The following is a 14,112-nucleotide window of genomic DNA, read 5'->3' on the forward strand; positions in this document are numbered from 1 at the left end:
AAACAAGTCAGAAAACACTTGAGAATTTTCTCTCTTTAAACCTGTGCCGAGCGCCTTCCTCGAGGCTGGAGACAGCAATAAAAATAAGCCACAGTTCCTGTTCCAGTGGAGCTCATAATCTGATAGATGCATTGTTCAGGGTTATATGCGTTAATTCTCCTTACCACTGAGTAGGCATTAATACTTATAAACACACTTCCCCACAGAGCCCAAACAGTTCTCAACTTCCACCCTGGGTGCAGCATGGGGTAGGAAGCAGGACTGAGCCGACAATCACAAGACTCGGCTACTATTCTGGGTTCAGCCCTTGATCAGCCACCGGACCGTGGCCCAAGTCCTGGGCTTCTCTTCCCCACCAGCGGGGCAGACTTCTGATCACGCCCCGTCTTTACTGGAAGACAGCTGTGATGCAACACAAGCTCCTGACTGTGCAAAGGGGTTGCAAACTCAGATAAGAGGCTACTCCGCTTCAGTAAGACAGGCATCCTGCACAAGTACGCGTGATCACCTGGCCTTTCTGAACCACCAGTCCACAAGCTAAACCCCACAAGTGCTGACTGAACGATCACCCTCCTTTCCTCATTCGATCTCTACATGGTTCTGTGAGGGAAGTACTGTCATTATGCCCGTTTTACAGATGTCAAGAGGGTGGGAGCAAGTCAAAGTCACACGGCTTGTAACCGGGTCAGGATTTGGCCCCTGCTGTGGGTATCAACTCACAAAGCTGTGCACTTATCCAGCATGTGGGCTTCCCTGGTGGCTCAGTTGATGAAGAATCCACCAGCAATGCGGGAGACCCAGGTTCAATTCCTGGGTCAGGAAGATCTGCTGGAGAAGGGATAGGCTACCCACTCCAGTATTCTTGGGCTTCCCTTGTGGCTCAGCTGGTAAAGAATCCGCCTGCAATGCGGGAGACCTGGGTTGGATCCCTGGGTTGGGAAGATCCCTGGAGAAGGGAAAGGCTACTCACTCCAGTATTCTGGCCTGGAGAATTCCATGGACTGTATAGACTATGGGGTTGTAAAGAGTCAGACACGACTGAGCGACTTGAACCATCCAGCCTATGGGACTCCCCTGCTCCCGAGTTCAAGACAGAAGGATGGTGGTGTTGAGACCCTGCCTGCTTTCAGCTGTGGTCTCTCTTAAAAACAGGAAATTAAAAACTGTCATCAGCCAAGGGGAATTCTCACACAGCATCAATAGTCTATGGAAAAAGAGGGGCTTTTAAGAAATCGTGTTGGGAATTTACTAAGGTAAACTGACTCCTAGAGAGAGAGAGGAAACTTGAAGCTTTAACCTGCTGCTTGCTTTATTTTGTTAAAGACCTTTCTTGGCTTATTTTCATACCAGCAGCAAATGCCATTCTCATAATTACTTCTAGGGCGTTGGTTTAGCAAACAAAACACATCACAGCTCCGTTGTGGTCTTTGCTCAACACTGTTTTCTGTTCTTTGTTGAATCTGTGTGAAAAATCCTTGACATTAAATTAAAAAATCCTTCACATGCTGAGCAAAAACTACTTGTATAAATACAAAGTCTCTAATAATCTTTATTACAAGAAATTAAAAAACTAAAAATCATCCCTATGCTTTTGCCATTTAGCTCTGTTAACTCTGCACCTATAAACGAGGCAAAATGTTAAAATGCAAGTAATTAATGGAAACTATAATTAGATAATCAATTTCAAGTGCCTAATGCTTGCCTAGAGTTGTGCTAGAGATATTATAAAGCTGCTTTCAAAACAGACCAATTATAAATGAAATAGGAGTGAACATACAATAAAATTTTTTTAAATAGTAAAAATTTTATTACCTTCCTAAGCCTGAAATGTCCCCAATTATCTTTCTGATTTCCTTGAAAGCGTCCTGGGGTTGAGGCAATAAGGTAAACACTGCAATGATACAAAATACACGTCAGAGAACATGGTGACGTGTGGACCTCAGCACACACAAACCCCGACAGTAAGCAGGAAATGTTCCGAGAGCCAGCCCGCTTTCTTGAGATGCCTCCTCCGAGGAGTTAACTGACACTTAAGTAACTTTCAAGCACCCTGTGCGACCCCCACAGGGTGGAAGTCAAAGAACTCGGTGACTTTTAGAGCAGGCACTCCAGTGGGGACTCAGGTGAGTGGGGAGAGCCCCGCGCCTCCACCCCAGCACCTGAGGGCCAGAAGGTGCCGAGAGGGACGGGCCCCGCTCTCCCACGTCTCTGAAGGACACGTGTCCCTGAAGGACAGTCCAGAGTCCCTCCAGCACCCGCCAGGCCCCTGCGCCCCACGTCTCGTGTGGTCCTCGGGGTGCTCCCCGAGCTGCTACGAGGCCACGTTTACCCTACTTTGTTTCTGAGAGGTCGTGCTCCTGGATGGTGTCTATCCACTCCTTGAGAGGGGCGGCGTTATAAGCTGCCAGGTAGCTGATGAGGTCAGCTTTGAAGTTTGTGGCCGATTCTCCAGATCCGTGGGTCCCGTGGACGATTCTGGGGTACAAGGGGCTCAACCATATTCTGGAATGGAAAAAGAGAACCACCTTGAACCGTCAGGAGCAGAGCTGATCACAGTGCTGTCTCTAATCAGGCACTCACCTCTAGGAGGTGAATTCTCACTACCTCTCCACCTGCTGGTAAGGCCACCCTTGTGTGTGTGAGTGCTAAGTCACTTTAGTCATTTCCGACTCTGTGACCCTGTGGACTGTAGCCCGCCAGACTCCTCTGTCCATGGGGTTCTCCAGGCAAGAACGCTGCAGTGGATCTGCATGCCCTTCTCCAGGGGATTTTCCAAGCCAGGGATTGAACCCGTGTTTCTTAGGTGTCCTGCATCTTTACCACTAGCACCACCCGGGATGCCCAGGGTCACCCTTATGAAACATAGAGCAAAGCTGGCTGCACCACTCCAGTGGTTCTCAGCATACCCAGAATTAGTTTCGAAATGCTTACCATGAATTTTAGACCCAGGAAGGCCTGGCCTCTGCCTGCCTCTCCCAACTCGACCCCTCCACGCTCCCCCATTCACCCACTCACCCTGCTTATTCGCTCTCTTACCTTCTCAGCTCTACACTGCTTTTTTTCCCCCAATATTTATTTGGCCACGCTGGGTCTTAGTTGCAACATGTGGGATTTTTAGTTGTGGCATGCGAACTCCCAGTTGCACATGTGGGATCTAGTTTCCTGACCAGGAATCAGGCCCCCTGCATTGGGAATGTGGAGTTACAGCCACCAGACCACCAGGTAAGTCACTACACTGCTTTCAAAGACTTGATGACAACAGTTTTACTCCTAACTGCTTATAGCAACTCCACATAGTGGTAACCCCAGCAAGTTTCTGCCCAAAAGTATGTCAATGCAGTTCTTTAGCCAAGTGGAAAATAAAAGTTATCCTATTAAGAAAAAAATGTATGTGCAAATATGTTTTCAATAAACAAACTCATCCCATATCTGGTGTCTGGAATGAGGTATAGTCTACGTTTAGTTATACTACATTAACACTAACCTCAGGCTTTCAAATAAATTGGTAAAAACACTTTAATGACATCTCTAACTTCATCGATTCTTTGCCAGTGTACTTTGCTAAAACCTCTATGTCCTACCCACGAGTGGCAAACGACCACATCTAAACCCAGTCCTTCTGTGAACTGGCCCCTCGTAGATTACAGAGAAATATGGCTTCAAAGCTCTTGTGCAGCTCCTTCAGCTGCAAAACCAGGTCAGCAGTCCTATCTCACAAAGATGCCCACGAGGTAATGAACAGGGCCCAACAGAAAGCAGCCTCAGCAGGCAGGAGCTGCGTCTGCCGGTCTCCCCTGCTCTGGCTCCTCCCGCCACAGTCCTGCCCAGGAAACCATAACAGAAACTGCCCGTTCCTCTCTCGCTGGTGGCCCTCAAAGGAGACCGAGAGGCAGGCCGTCAGAACCTCGAGAGTCCTGGCTGGGCGTCTCCTGAGCTCTGAACGCATTCCCAGCAGGCTGGCCTGTCACACCTTCCTTCCCCACATCAAGGAGACCCCTCGTCAACCACAGATTGGCACCTGCCCTCTACATCTACAAGCATTAAATCATGTGCAGCCGTCTTTCAACGTCCCTGAGAGAAGGTCAGGGTGGAGAGCAAAAACGAGACACCATGTGCTGGGGACGGAAAACTGGCAGAACAGGCCTTCAGAGAGTCAGATATTTTCAGGAGCCGATTTTAAGAGCCTAATTCTTATATCTCCTTGAACCTAGAAAACACTAAAATCCTTCACGGTGACACCTGCTTCTCACGAGTAGCAGTAACCTTCATGAAACTAGCATAAACCTTCTGCTAAAAATGTGCTGACGGCATGCACATATTCACCAAAAGCACACATACACTGACCTCCCCCTGCCTCTGGAGCAGCTTCTGACGAGCTATCTGAAATGCGTCTCCTAGACTATAGTCCTCATTCTGCCCCAAATAAAACTTGACTCACAGCTCTCACGGTGTGCATTTTTTAAAGTCAACACCTTGCACAATGGGTAACGCGTGAGACCAGGAGAGGAGCCCAGGTTCTGCACCGGGATCCGCAGCTACCTGGCCGTGTCACCCTGGGCAAGCTTGGTGGCCCTTCTGCGCCTCCCTCGGCTCCTGCGTGTACCGTGGCCGTGTTGGGAGGGATGGATGGGGGCAGTCTCTCCTCCCCACAGCAACTCGGGGCTGCAGGATGAGGGGGGCTCTTCCTGGATCAGAGGGTCACTCACAAGAACGGTCCTGGAGGAGGAACACGACAGACGACGACTTTCCAACCAGATAATCGAGATGTGAGACGTCTTTACCATTTGACAAAATAAAGAAACCTCGGGCCAGATAATTTTAAAATTAAGACATGAACAGGTGGATCAAGAAGCAGGTGAAAAGGACGGATGGAATACCTTTAGGAGAGGAAAGAATCCACAGGCCCATGATAGGCAGACTATGAAATAAGATTATACAAAATAACTTTTTAAAATATTCGAATAAAATTATAACCCACAACATGAAACTGTAAAGTATCAGAGTAGAATGTAGACTAACAGTACCCCCTTTCCTAGGGGGCCAGCAGAGGGAAGTTGGAAGGAGATTTTATACCACTTGTACTTTGAGTTTTGAACCATGTGAAGCTACACCTAGTCAATACATTTTTAAAAAATTAAGTGTTTTTAAATAAAGGAAAAAAATGAACACCTAAGCCCTTTACCTTTAATCCCTTCCCCACAGCAGCCAAGTCAAAGACGCCTAAGGAAGCAGGGCTGCCTCTACACTCCAGAAGAAGCCGAGAGCCGTGGGTGGGATTCTTTGAGCCACAGGAGACTCAGAGTCAACCTGACAAATCCTTTTCGTTATTGTTCCTCTAAGGACGAGCTATGTCAATCTCATTTCCTTTTTAGATGGGGCTACAGATGAGTCACGGTCCCGAAGCTCAACTGGCAGCTTAGAAGCTTGAGGGCAGCAGCAGACCTTGTCACCCGGAAGCTCAGTGATCAGGAGCCCAGCAGCCAAGGCTCTTAGGGACCGTCCGCCCCACCCCCATCAGCACAGGGCGGTTTGCAAGTGCAGCTTGAACGGGAAGCGGGAGCGTGTCTGTAGGAAAAGTGCCAGGCAGGGCGACAGGGGCTCGCACGCCCGCTCTGGTGGGGAAGCAGAGTGAAGAGGGACAAGAGACCCCTGGCGTGAGAAAAGACTGCCTTTCACATTCAGAAGGGCTGTGTGATAGCAGAGGCGACTGGGGCTGGGCAGCCCACCCAGGCTCAGCAGGTCCAGAGGACGGCAGCTGGGAGGCTCACTGTCTCGGTTCAATTCAGGGTGCAATGCAGGCTCAGTGAGAGCCCTGCATGAGTGCTCTAGCCCAGGCTGGGTGATGAAGGGGAAAATGCGTGAACCCCAAAAGGGTGCTTCTTCTAACACCGGCAGGCAGAGACATGCAGAACGGCTTCTGCAATCAAGGGAACGGAGACCAAGGCTGGCTGTAAGGAGGGCTTCCTGGGAAGGAGAATGAGGGTGAGATGCAACTCGAACAAGTCCCTAAATGCCTAAGGATGCACCCTACCTTCCCCAAGAGATCGAAAACTAGATCTAGTGAACACGCACCACGGACAAGGGTTAGTAACTTAAAAAACAGCATGAAAAACCTTTGCATTCAATCCTTTCAGAGATTTATGATCATATTACAGGCTCTGAAAAGACAGCAGTTTAGAATGTTTTATGGGAAACCAAACTGATTGGAGGTAAAGGGATATATATATATTTTTTTAGTTCTATCAGTTTATTGCTACCAACCCACCTCCCTCTACCCTCATGCACACGTGCTCAGTCACATGTGCCCATGGACTGCAGCCCGCCAGGCTCCTCTGTCCATGGACTTTTCCAGGCAAGAATACTGGAGTGGGTTGCCGTTTCCTTCTCCATAAAGGGGTATTTTTAGCATACCACCAACCCCTGAGTTTTCCTTTGATGTCTAGGGGGAATGCTCAGGTACAGGTGGGTGTGGGGGTGAGTGAGGGCCAAGAAAGTTATCAGGAGGCTCTTATTGGGAAATAATACGTTTGGCCCTTCCATTTTTTAATCCTCTTCCTGCCTCAGATCCTTAGACCTACTCGGCAAGAGAATATATGGATGACTCCATTTTTGTAAAAAAATAGGAAAAAACTACAGCATATAAATTTTATGTGCTGGTATGTTTACAGGAAAAATGGAAGCAGTGACAGACTTTATTTTCTTGGGCTCCAAAATCACTGTGAACAGTGACTGCAGCCGTGAAATTAAAAGACGCTCTCTGGAGAAAAGCTATGACAAACCTAGACAGCATATTAAAAAGCAGAGACATCACTTTGCCAACAAAGGTCCATACAGTCAAAGCTATGGTTTTTCCAGCAGTCAGGTATGGATGTGACCATAAAGAAGGATGAGCACAAAGAACTGATGCTTTTGAACTGTGGTGTTGGAGAAGACTCTTGAGAAGTCCCTTGGACTGCAAGGAGAACCAACTAGTCCATCCTAAAAGAAATCAACCCTGAATGTTAGTGGAAGGACTTATGCTGGAGCTGAAACTCCAATACTTTGGCCATCTGATGCGAAGAGCCAACTTACTGTAAAGACCCTGATGCTGGGAAAGACTGAGGACGGGAAGAGAAGGGGCAACGGCGGATGAGATCGTTGGATGGCATCATCAACTCAACGGACATGAGTCTGAGCGAACTCAGGAAGATAGTGAAGGACGGGGGGCCTGGTGTGCTGCAGTCCACGGAGTCACAAAGAGTCGGACGTTACTTAGCAACTGAACAACAACGTTTACAGGTATAAATAGACAGGTGTGGATGATCATGGGCTAAATGGTTAACATCAGTTACCACAAGGGAGGCAGTATCACTTTTTTGCATGCATCTCTTTTCTATGCCATAATTCTGGTTTTTTCCCTCCCACCATGAAACAAACAGAGCCCTACAAACCCCTGTGTTTTCTGGTGCCAGTCCTCGCGGATGAGGTTGGACGTGTGTATGACGACCCGGAGGCCTTCCTCATACAGCAGAAGCATCATTTTCCTTTAAAAACAGAAAAAGGAACAAGCAGCGTTAAGAGTACTCTCAAAACACCTTTCCGGCACAAACGCAACAGGTAAGAGAACTCTCACATCACCCAGACTGCAAAGTTTACAGTCTCCGTTTCTTCCAGACATTCTCAACGTCTGCTTGAGTGACAGGCAGAAAGCCACCTTCCAAAATGCTCGGAGTGCTGGATGACTGAAACGAACCTTTGCTCCATCCGCCCATGTGGCCAGTCCTGGCACTGAAAACCCCTCCCGCTCCAGTCTGGCCCTTATCATCGACTCCGCATCGCCCGTCACTATGAGGGACAAGAGCAACCTGCTCACTCAGTGTTTCCAGGGTCTGGTCACTCCCTTGTGCTGCGCTGTGGCTACCTAGCGTTAAAACCAAACAAAAGACTGCAACACAGCAAACCAGAAACTCAAGAGAACATTGCGTGCAGGTAAGAGCTGGCTCATGAGACTCTGGTTTCAGCACTTTCGGTGTGGATGTGTGCAGCAGGCTGAAATAAATACACTTCCCACTCTGGGCTGCAGTTTAAGTTTGAAAGATGCTTCATTTTCAAGAGACTGATCTTTTTTTTCTTCAGGCAAGGCTTTATTGGGGCCCCTGCTACAGCAGAGGGGAGTGAGAACAAGTAACCACTTATCTTTCCTCACACTCCAGACACCAGACTTGTCACCAGCCTGAACCTGGGCTGGAGGTGAGTCTTGCCTTTTATCCCTTGACTCAAATCAGCTCTTGAGATTCATTCCTTTCAGATGGGGCTTCCCCACTCATCAGAATATTTCTCTTAGTTGAATTCCAGTGAGGGGAGGGGGAAGAGCACACAGATAGGAGGTTCCCATCTGAGGCTGGAAGACCTAGGCACCTCTGCTCATCACTTGGAGGCCGTCTGACCCCACACGTCACTCTGTGTCCCTCAGCCTCAGTTCCTCACTTGCAACATGAAGGATCGATCATCCGTTCACTTTACAGGGCTGCTGTGATAATGAAACGCAACACGTGTTTTGCTTAACTTAAAGCGTTCCGTGTGTGTGTTCCCTCTATGCTTCAACGCCCTGCTTTACTTCATCATCTGTTAGGAGATAATTCTTGGCCTCTCGATGGTTTTCTAATTATTTCAGGAACCTAAATTCTCTCCCCCACACCCAGCTAGAGATTTACTCAAGGCAATAACTCTGCTTTATTTCCACTGAGGCCAAAATGCTACTTAATGTTTACTGATGGAAGTCAGTTTACACCTGGGGAAAAAAAACGAACCACTCGAAAACCAACAACCCGAATACTATTCAGATAGAATGGAGTTAGCATTAAAAACATACAAAAGCAGATAAAACAGAGAATAAGATTTAGCTCTTGCAAAAAAAAAAAGAATTTAAGCTGGCAAACAGTAAATTAATGCAAAGCTGGAGAAAGACAGCTGTTGAGACAATCTGCTTCCCACTTATGAGATGTGCTCCCTGAAACCTCAACAAATTTACATACACAGTCGCCAAATTAGTAGCTAGTTGTAATTAACAGTAAGCCAGTTGTACATTCATGATGTAAGTTTTACAAATATTTCCATTAGCCAAGGCATCATTTATAGGGAAATCCACACACTGATGTCAGTGAATCCTATTAAACTGCACCGAGAACTGCTCTAAGGGGACCCATCTTTTCATAGACCAAGTGGCGTGTCCCAAGAAGGTCAGAGTTAAAAACGGATAAAAACACAAAATGAGGTCTCCCTGGAGGAATGCTGACCTGCATATTATCTAGTAAGCTGTGTAGGGAGCAAAAGCGACGTTTCTCACATTTGAAGCTGTTCCCTAACAGGGGAAAGCAAGCTAATATCTGTGGAGCATTTATTAAAAGACGCTTGCTCCTTGGAAGGAAAACTATGACAAACCTAGACGTATTAAAAAGCAGAGACATCACTTTGCCAACAAAGGTCCACCTAGTCAAAGCTATGGTTTTTCCAGTGGTCATGTATGAATGTGAGAGTTGGACCATAAAGAAGGCTGAGCGCCTAAGAATTGATGCTTTTGAACTGTGGTGTTGGAGAAGACTCTTGAGAGTCCCTTGGACTGCAAGGAGATCAAACCAGTCAGTCCTAAAGGAAATTAGTCCTGAGTGTTCATTGGAAGGACTGATGTTGAAGTTGAAGCTCCAATACTTTGGTCACCTGTTGCAAAGAACTGACTCATTGGAAAAAACCCTGATGCTGGCAAAGATTGAAGGTGGCAGAAGGGGATGACAGAGGATGAGAAGGTTGGATGGCATCACCAACTCAACAGACATGAATTTGAGCAAACTCCAGAAGACAGTGGAGGACAGAGGGGCCTGGCATGATGCAGTCCATGGGGTTACAAACAGTCGAACACAACTTAGTGATTGAACAACAGCAATTTATGTGCCAGGCACCTAATGCTAGCACGCTAAGCCCCACCTAATCCAGAGGAGGCACTGCCATTCCCACTTCATAATGCAAGTGCAGACGCCGTGGCTGGGCGAGGCCACGAGCACCATCCCGGGTCCCACGTGAACCAGAAGCAGCGGGTACTGGGATCACACGTCTTGCACGCAGCGTTCCTTGGGCACGGCTTCCCCAGTGGGGGGCGGGCAGCAGCTACTTCCCGTTTCTGGGCACGGGCAGGTGAGGCTGGGTCCAGGCAGCCCAAGTGAGAGAGGGGAGTGCATCCCAAGGGGAAGGAGGAGGCCTTCCTACAGCCCAGTGGGGCGGGAGGCCCACCCTGGGCTCTGCGCCCTGCTACAGGGCATATCTGATGCTTCTCCCCGCTGTGGATTCTCGGGGGCCTGGGAGGTGCCTTCGCTCCCAGCTCTGGGGGCCACCAGAAAGCCTCGGCATTCTAAAGCCCTACGAGGTAGGTCCTGGATGGCAGGGCATCTGGGAAACACAGATGGAGTGCGTTCACTGTCGCCAAGAGGACCATGAGCTCCTGGAGGACGCGGCTGTGTCTGGTCACTTCCAGATCCTCCACAACACAGGTATGGGTAAGGCCGTGTGACCCCAGAGACCCCGCGGAGTCACCGCAGCAGCCCCACTCTGCTGGGGGGTCCCCCACACATTACCAGGAGCTGGAAGGCCTCCCGCCGTTCCTAGTTCACGTTTGTCTGCCTCTCTCACCCAAAGACTGAGAGCTCCGAGGACAAAAGTCAGCCCGTCTCAAAACGCTCTATATCCCCCGAGCTGGGCTTCAAGAGCATACTAGATATTTAATGAATAACTTTTAGCACATTTTAAAATGAGCAAGTGGAAGTAATTTCAAGACATGAGCTCAATCTCCTATCAGGTACCGGCACTTTAAGGTGTAAAGTGCGCACACTACCGGTGAGGGAGAGCTCTGCCGCTGTCTCTTCCCCGGCACTTGCCACTCTGAATGAGGAGCCCTCCTGGGCTTAATCCGCAAAATGCCTGCGATGGCGGGAAAGGAGGAATGGACTTTCAAAGTGTGCGTCTCTGGGATGGGGGGTGTGTGAGTGTGACTGGGGGGATGGAACTTGCAAAGTGTGTATGTGTGTGTGTGGCCAGGGGGACGGGCCAAGGGAAACAGACTTAATTTTACCAGTGAGGAAGCAACAAAAGTAAATTAAGGGAATTCCCTGGCGGTCCAGTGTTTAAGACTGCACTTCCACTACAGGGGACACAGGTCCTACACGCCACATGGCCAAAAATAAAAAAAATTTTTTTAACTAAAAAAAGATAAAATAACTTTAAAAAACAAAGTAAACCAAGAACCCAAGTAAAAATAAACAGTTCTAGTCCTGTCTCCAACACTAACTGGAGGACGACTGCCTATTGACTTGGGGGCTTTAATCTATAAAATGAAGACAAAGGACCAAGCAATTTTTTGGAAAAAAAAGAAAAGGAGAGCCCACTGCCTCGTTGTTGCTGTGTCAGAGCCAGGCCAGCCCAGCACTCCGTCCCTCTGGGCCCCAGGCTCTCCCAAGGCTACCTGTAACACAGTTAAGTGTGCAGCATGAATGTGCCAGAGAAAAGCTGACTGCCGGCTTGGAACGTGTGTCCCACGCAGGAGCCCAGCACTGCAGGCCAGCGAACCGGGACCCACAAGACTGACAGGGCCTGCTGAATGCATTTCCAAATCAGGAAGGTATTTAGGCTGAATTCCAGCTAAGGGTGGGGGACAAGGGTCCATCCGGTGGGACCCTTCCCGGGCAGAATGTCGACCCAGGACAGCTGACTGCTGCCGCCCACCAGCGTCTCCTGTGGAGAAGTGGCAGGAGCCTAAGACGCCTGTCCAGTCTATTCAGCGCTGTTTGTATCCTGGGCTGAAATTACCCTTCTGTGAGCTCTACGCCATGTAAAGAACGATTGATTCCCCAGCGACACAGGTGCTTGAGATCACTCCCAACAACCCTCAACCCCTCCCTAACACTAAAGCTACCAATCAGGCGCGGTCGGTAAATGCGGCAACGTTTACACAAGAGCGTCTAAACCCAGAAGGTGTGGGCTGGACAGGCGTCCTTTCACAAAGTGGCTCGCGGCTTTCTGCTCTGGCTCCTTTCTGAAAACAGACGCAAAATACAGCTTTAAGCTCACAAAGCAAATGATGAGCACATGTCCTCGTTTTTGGCATAATATCAGGAAAACAGCGGTCACTGCAAGACTCGGGCGAACACTTCCACCTACGCGCTTCCTGGTTGCCTTAGGAACAGGAGGAACAGGTGCTAAAGGGACAAGCCTGGAGCAGCAGACGACCTGTTTCCACTGCTGGTCCAGAAGCAAGACGAGGCTGTCACACTCAGAAGAGTGAGACATACTTCAGATAAATTTGATTTACAAAAACACTGAAATGAAGGCAACCACGTCTTATTCTTTTCTCAGCTAGAGAACCAATTATGTAAAAGAGCTCCATAAAAGTTTTAAGACGCAACTAAAACGGGGCTCAAGCTGGTATGTGTCACGTAGGAAGAGAAGCTTCTCCTGCCTATGGCCTGCACTGTCTCCGACACCGCCCTGAGAGAATTTTCTGAGATGTTTTAAAAGCAGGGACAGGTACCAGTCTCTTAGGCTGACAACTTCTTGCAAAATTGTTTTTCTTTTATTCACAGCACAGAGCTGACCTAACAATATTCTATTTGCTGAAACTTAGAATCTTACAAAAATCACAAGGTTTTCTTTAAACCAGTGGAATCTTCAGGCATGTGATGGCCACGTCTACAGTCACTCACGACCACGGACCACAACCTATCCCTGCCTGTGCCCCCCGGTGGCTGTAAGGAAAGTCCTGAGCAGAGAGTGGAAACCACATCAGAGATTCAGACTGTCAGGTCCGGTCCAGGCCCACAGATCCACACTTTCATTTCCTGGTACTTGTTCTCAAGACTGTTAGGAAAAACTCCATCTCCTCTACTTCCTAACTTACAGCTTTCCCCGCAACAAAATCGTCACATGTGAGTCCCTTTTAAGACTGATTTCTGAAGAGCATCATTCAATCTTTTAAACTCAAATCCCCCCCCACTTCATAAAAATTGCTTACGTGTGGTGTGTTCCAAATGCAATATCCAACTTTGCCTAGGATAAAAAAAGAGGTCAAGTCATTAAAAACAAACAAAAAAACCTCAACAATACCTGTATTTATTTAAAACAAAATTAGAAAAGATTCAGGTCAATTTTTTTTTTAAGTTTTTACTGCCATCTAGTGAGCAAGCCCTTGATCACCAAGACAGCCTTTACAATACCAGCATCCAGTGAGGCTTATTTAAAAACTTTTTTTTTTAAAGTTACCCAGAATGATTCAATACATACTGCATTTTTAATTACAGTAATTAGAAGCGAGAAGCCGAATTTCTTTAGTTGTCGGAAAACTGGTAAAAACAAGTGAGATTATATGCAAAGTTTTATAATTAGACATTTGGCTCATACAAGTACATCCAATAAGTTTTCCAAGCATATTTTAAAGAAACATTAAAAGTGGTGGTGATATGGAGACATTATGATGCTAAAACAAAAGTTTTCTTGTATTTTTAACATAGCAAGTGTTGAAAGTAAAGATAATATGTTATATCCATTTTCATGTTACAAAATGATAATTTTACAAACAAACTGGGGGGTAGGTGAGGGAGTAAAACATTTTATCTAACATCTGGTATAGCAAGACCTTAATTAAGCAGAATATGCCTCAAGATGAAAAAGTTAGAGATGTCAAAAAATTTTAGGCAACTGCTAATCAAAGGAGGATCTTGTGCAGCAGGCGAGCCTAAACAGGATGGTTAGAGATGGAATGATTTAAAACTCCAACTACACAAAGTACAGTGAGTTAAATCACAGGAAAAATGTTGTGAGATAGGTTTAAAATTGATCAGATTGAGATTTCTCACTGTTTTTATCTTTAAAATAATACACATACACACACAGTTAATATTCTACAGCTGAAGAATGACTGATGCTTTGCAGATCCAACCAGTCCATCCTAAAGGAGATCCGTCCTAGGTGTTCATTGGAAGGACTGATGTTGAAGCTGAAACTCCAGAACTTTGGCCACCTGATGTGAAGAGCTGATTTGAAAAGACCCTGATGCTGGGAAAGATTGGGGCTGGAGGAGAAGGGGACGACAGA

General features: G+C 47.4%; 1 protein-coding gene across 8 annotated transcripts in view; it reads right to left on the reverse strand.

Annotated features, from left to right (window-relative positions):
• The window catches only part of TDP1 (tyrosyl-DNA phosphodiesterase 1), a 77,379-nt gene that overhangs the window by 48,046 nt on the left and 15,221 nt on the right, over positions 1-14,112 (reverse strand). For all 8 annotated transcript variants that reach the window (XR_011465740.1, XM_070378371.1, XM_070378370.1 and 5 more), the window contains 4 exons: positions 13,034-13,068; positions 7,431-7,523; positions 2,335-2,502; positions 1,813-1,891 (listed from right to left, as the gene is read on the reverse strand). Coding sequence is in view for 7 of the 8 variants with exons in the window: in XM_070378371.1 (XP_070234472.1) it covers positions 1,813-1,891; positions 2,335-2,502; positions 7,431-7,523; positions 13,034-13,068 (375 nt within the window). In the remaining variant the exon portion in view is untranslated. The remainder of the gene's footprint in view (positions 1-1,812; positions 1,892-2,334; positions 2,503-7,430; positions 7,524-13,033; positions 13,069-14,112) is intronic.

This window comes from Bos mutus, chromosome 10 (assembly GCF_027580195.1).
Source record: "Bos mutus isolate GX-2022 chromosome 10, NWIPB_WYAK_1.1, whole genome shotgun sequence".
Taxonomy (NCBI): Eukaryota; Metazoa; Chordata; class Mammalia; order Artiodactyla; family Bovidae; genus Bos; species Bos mutus.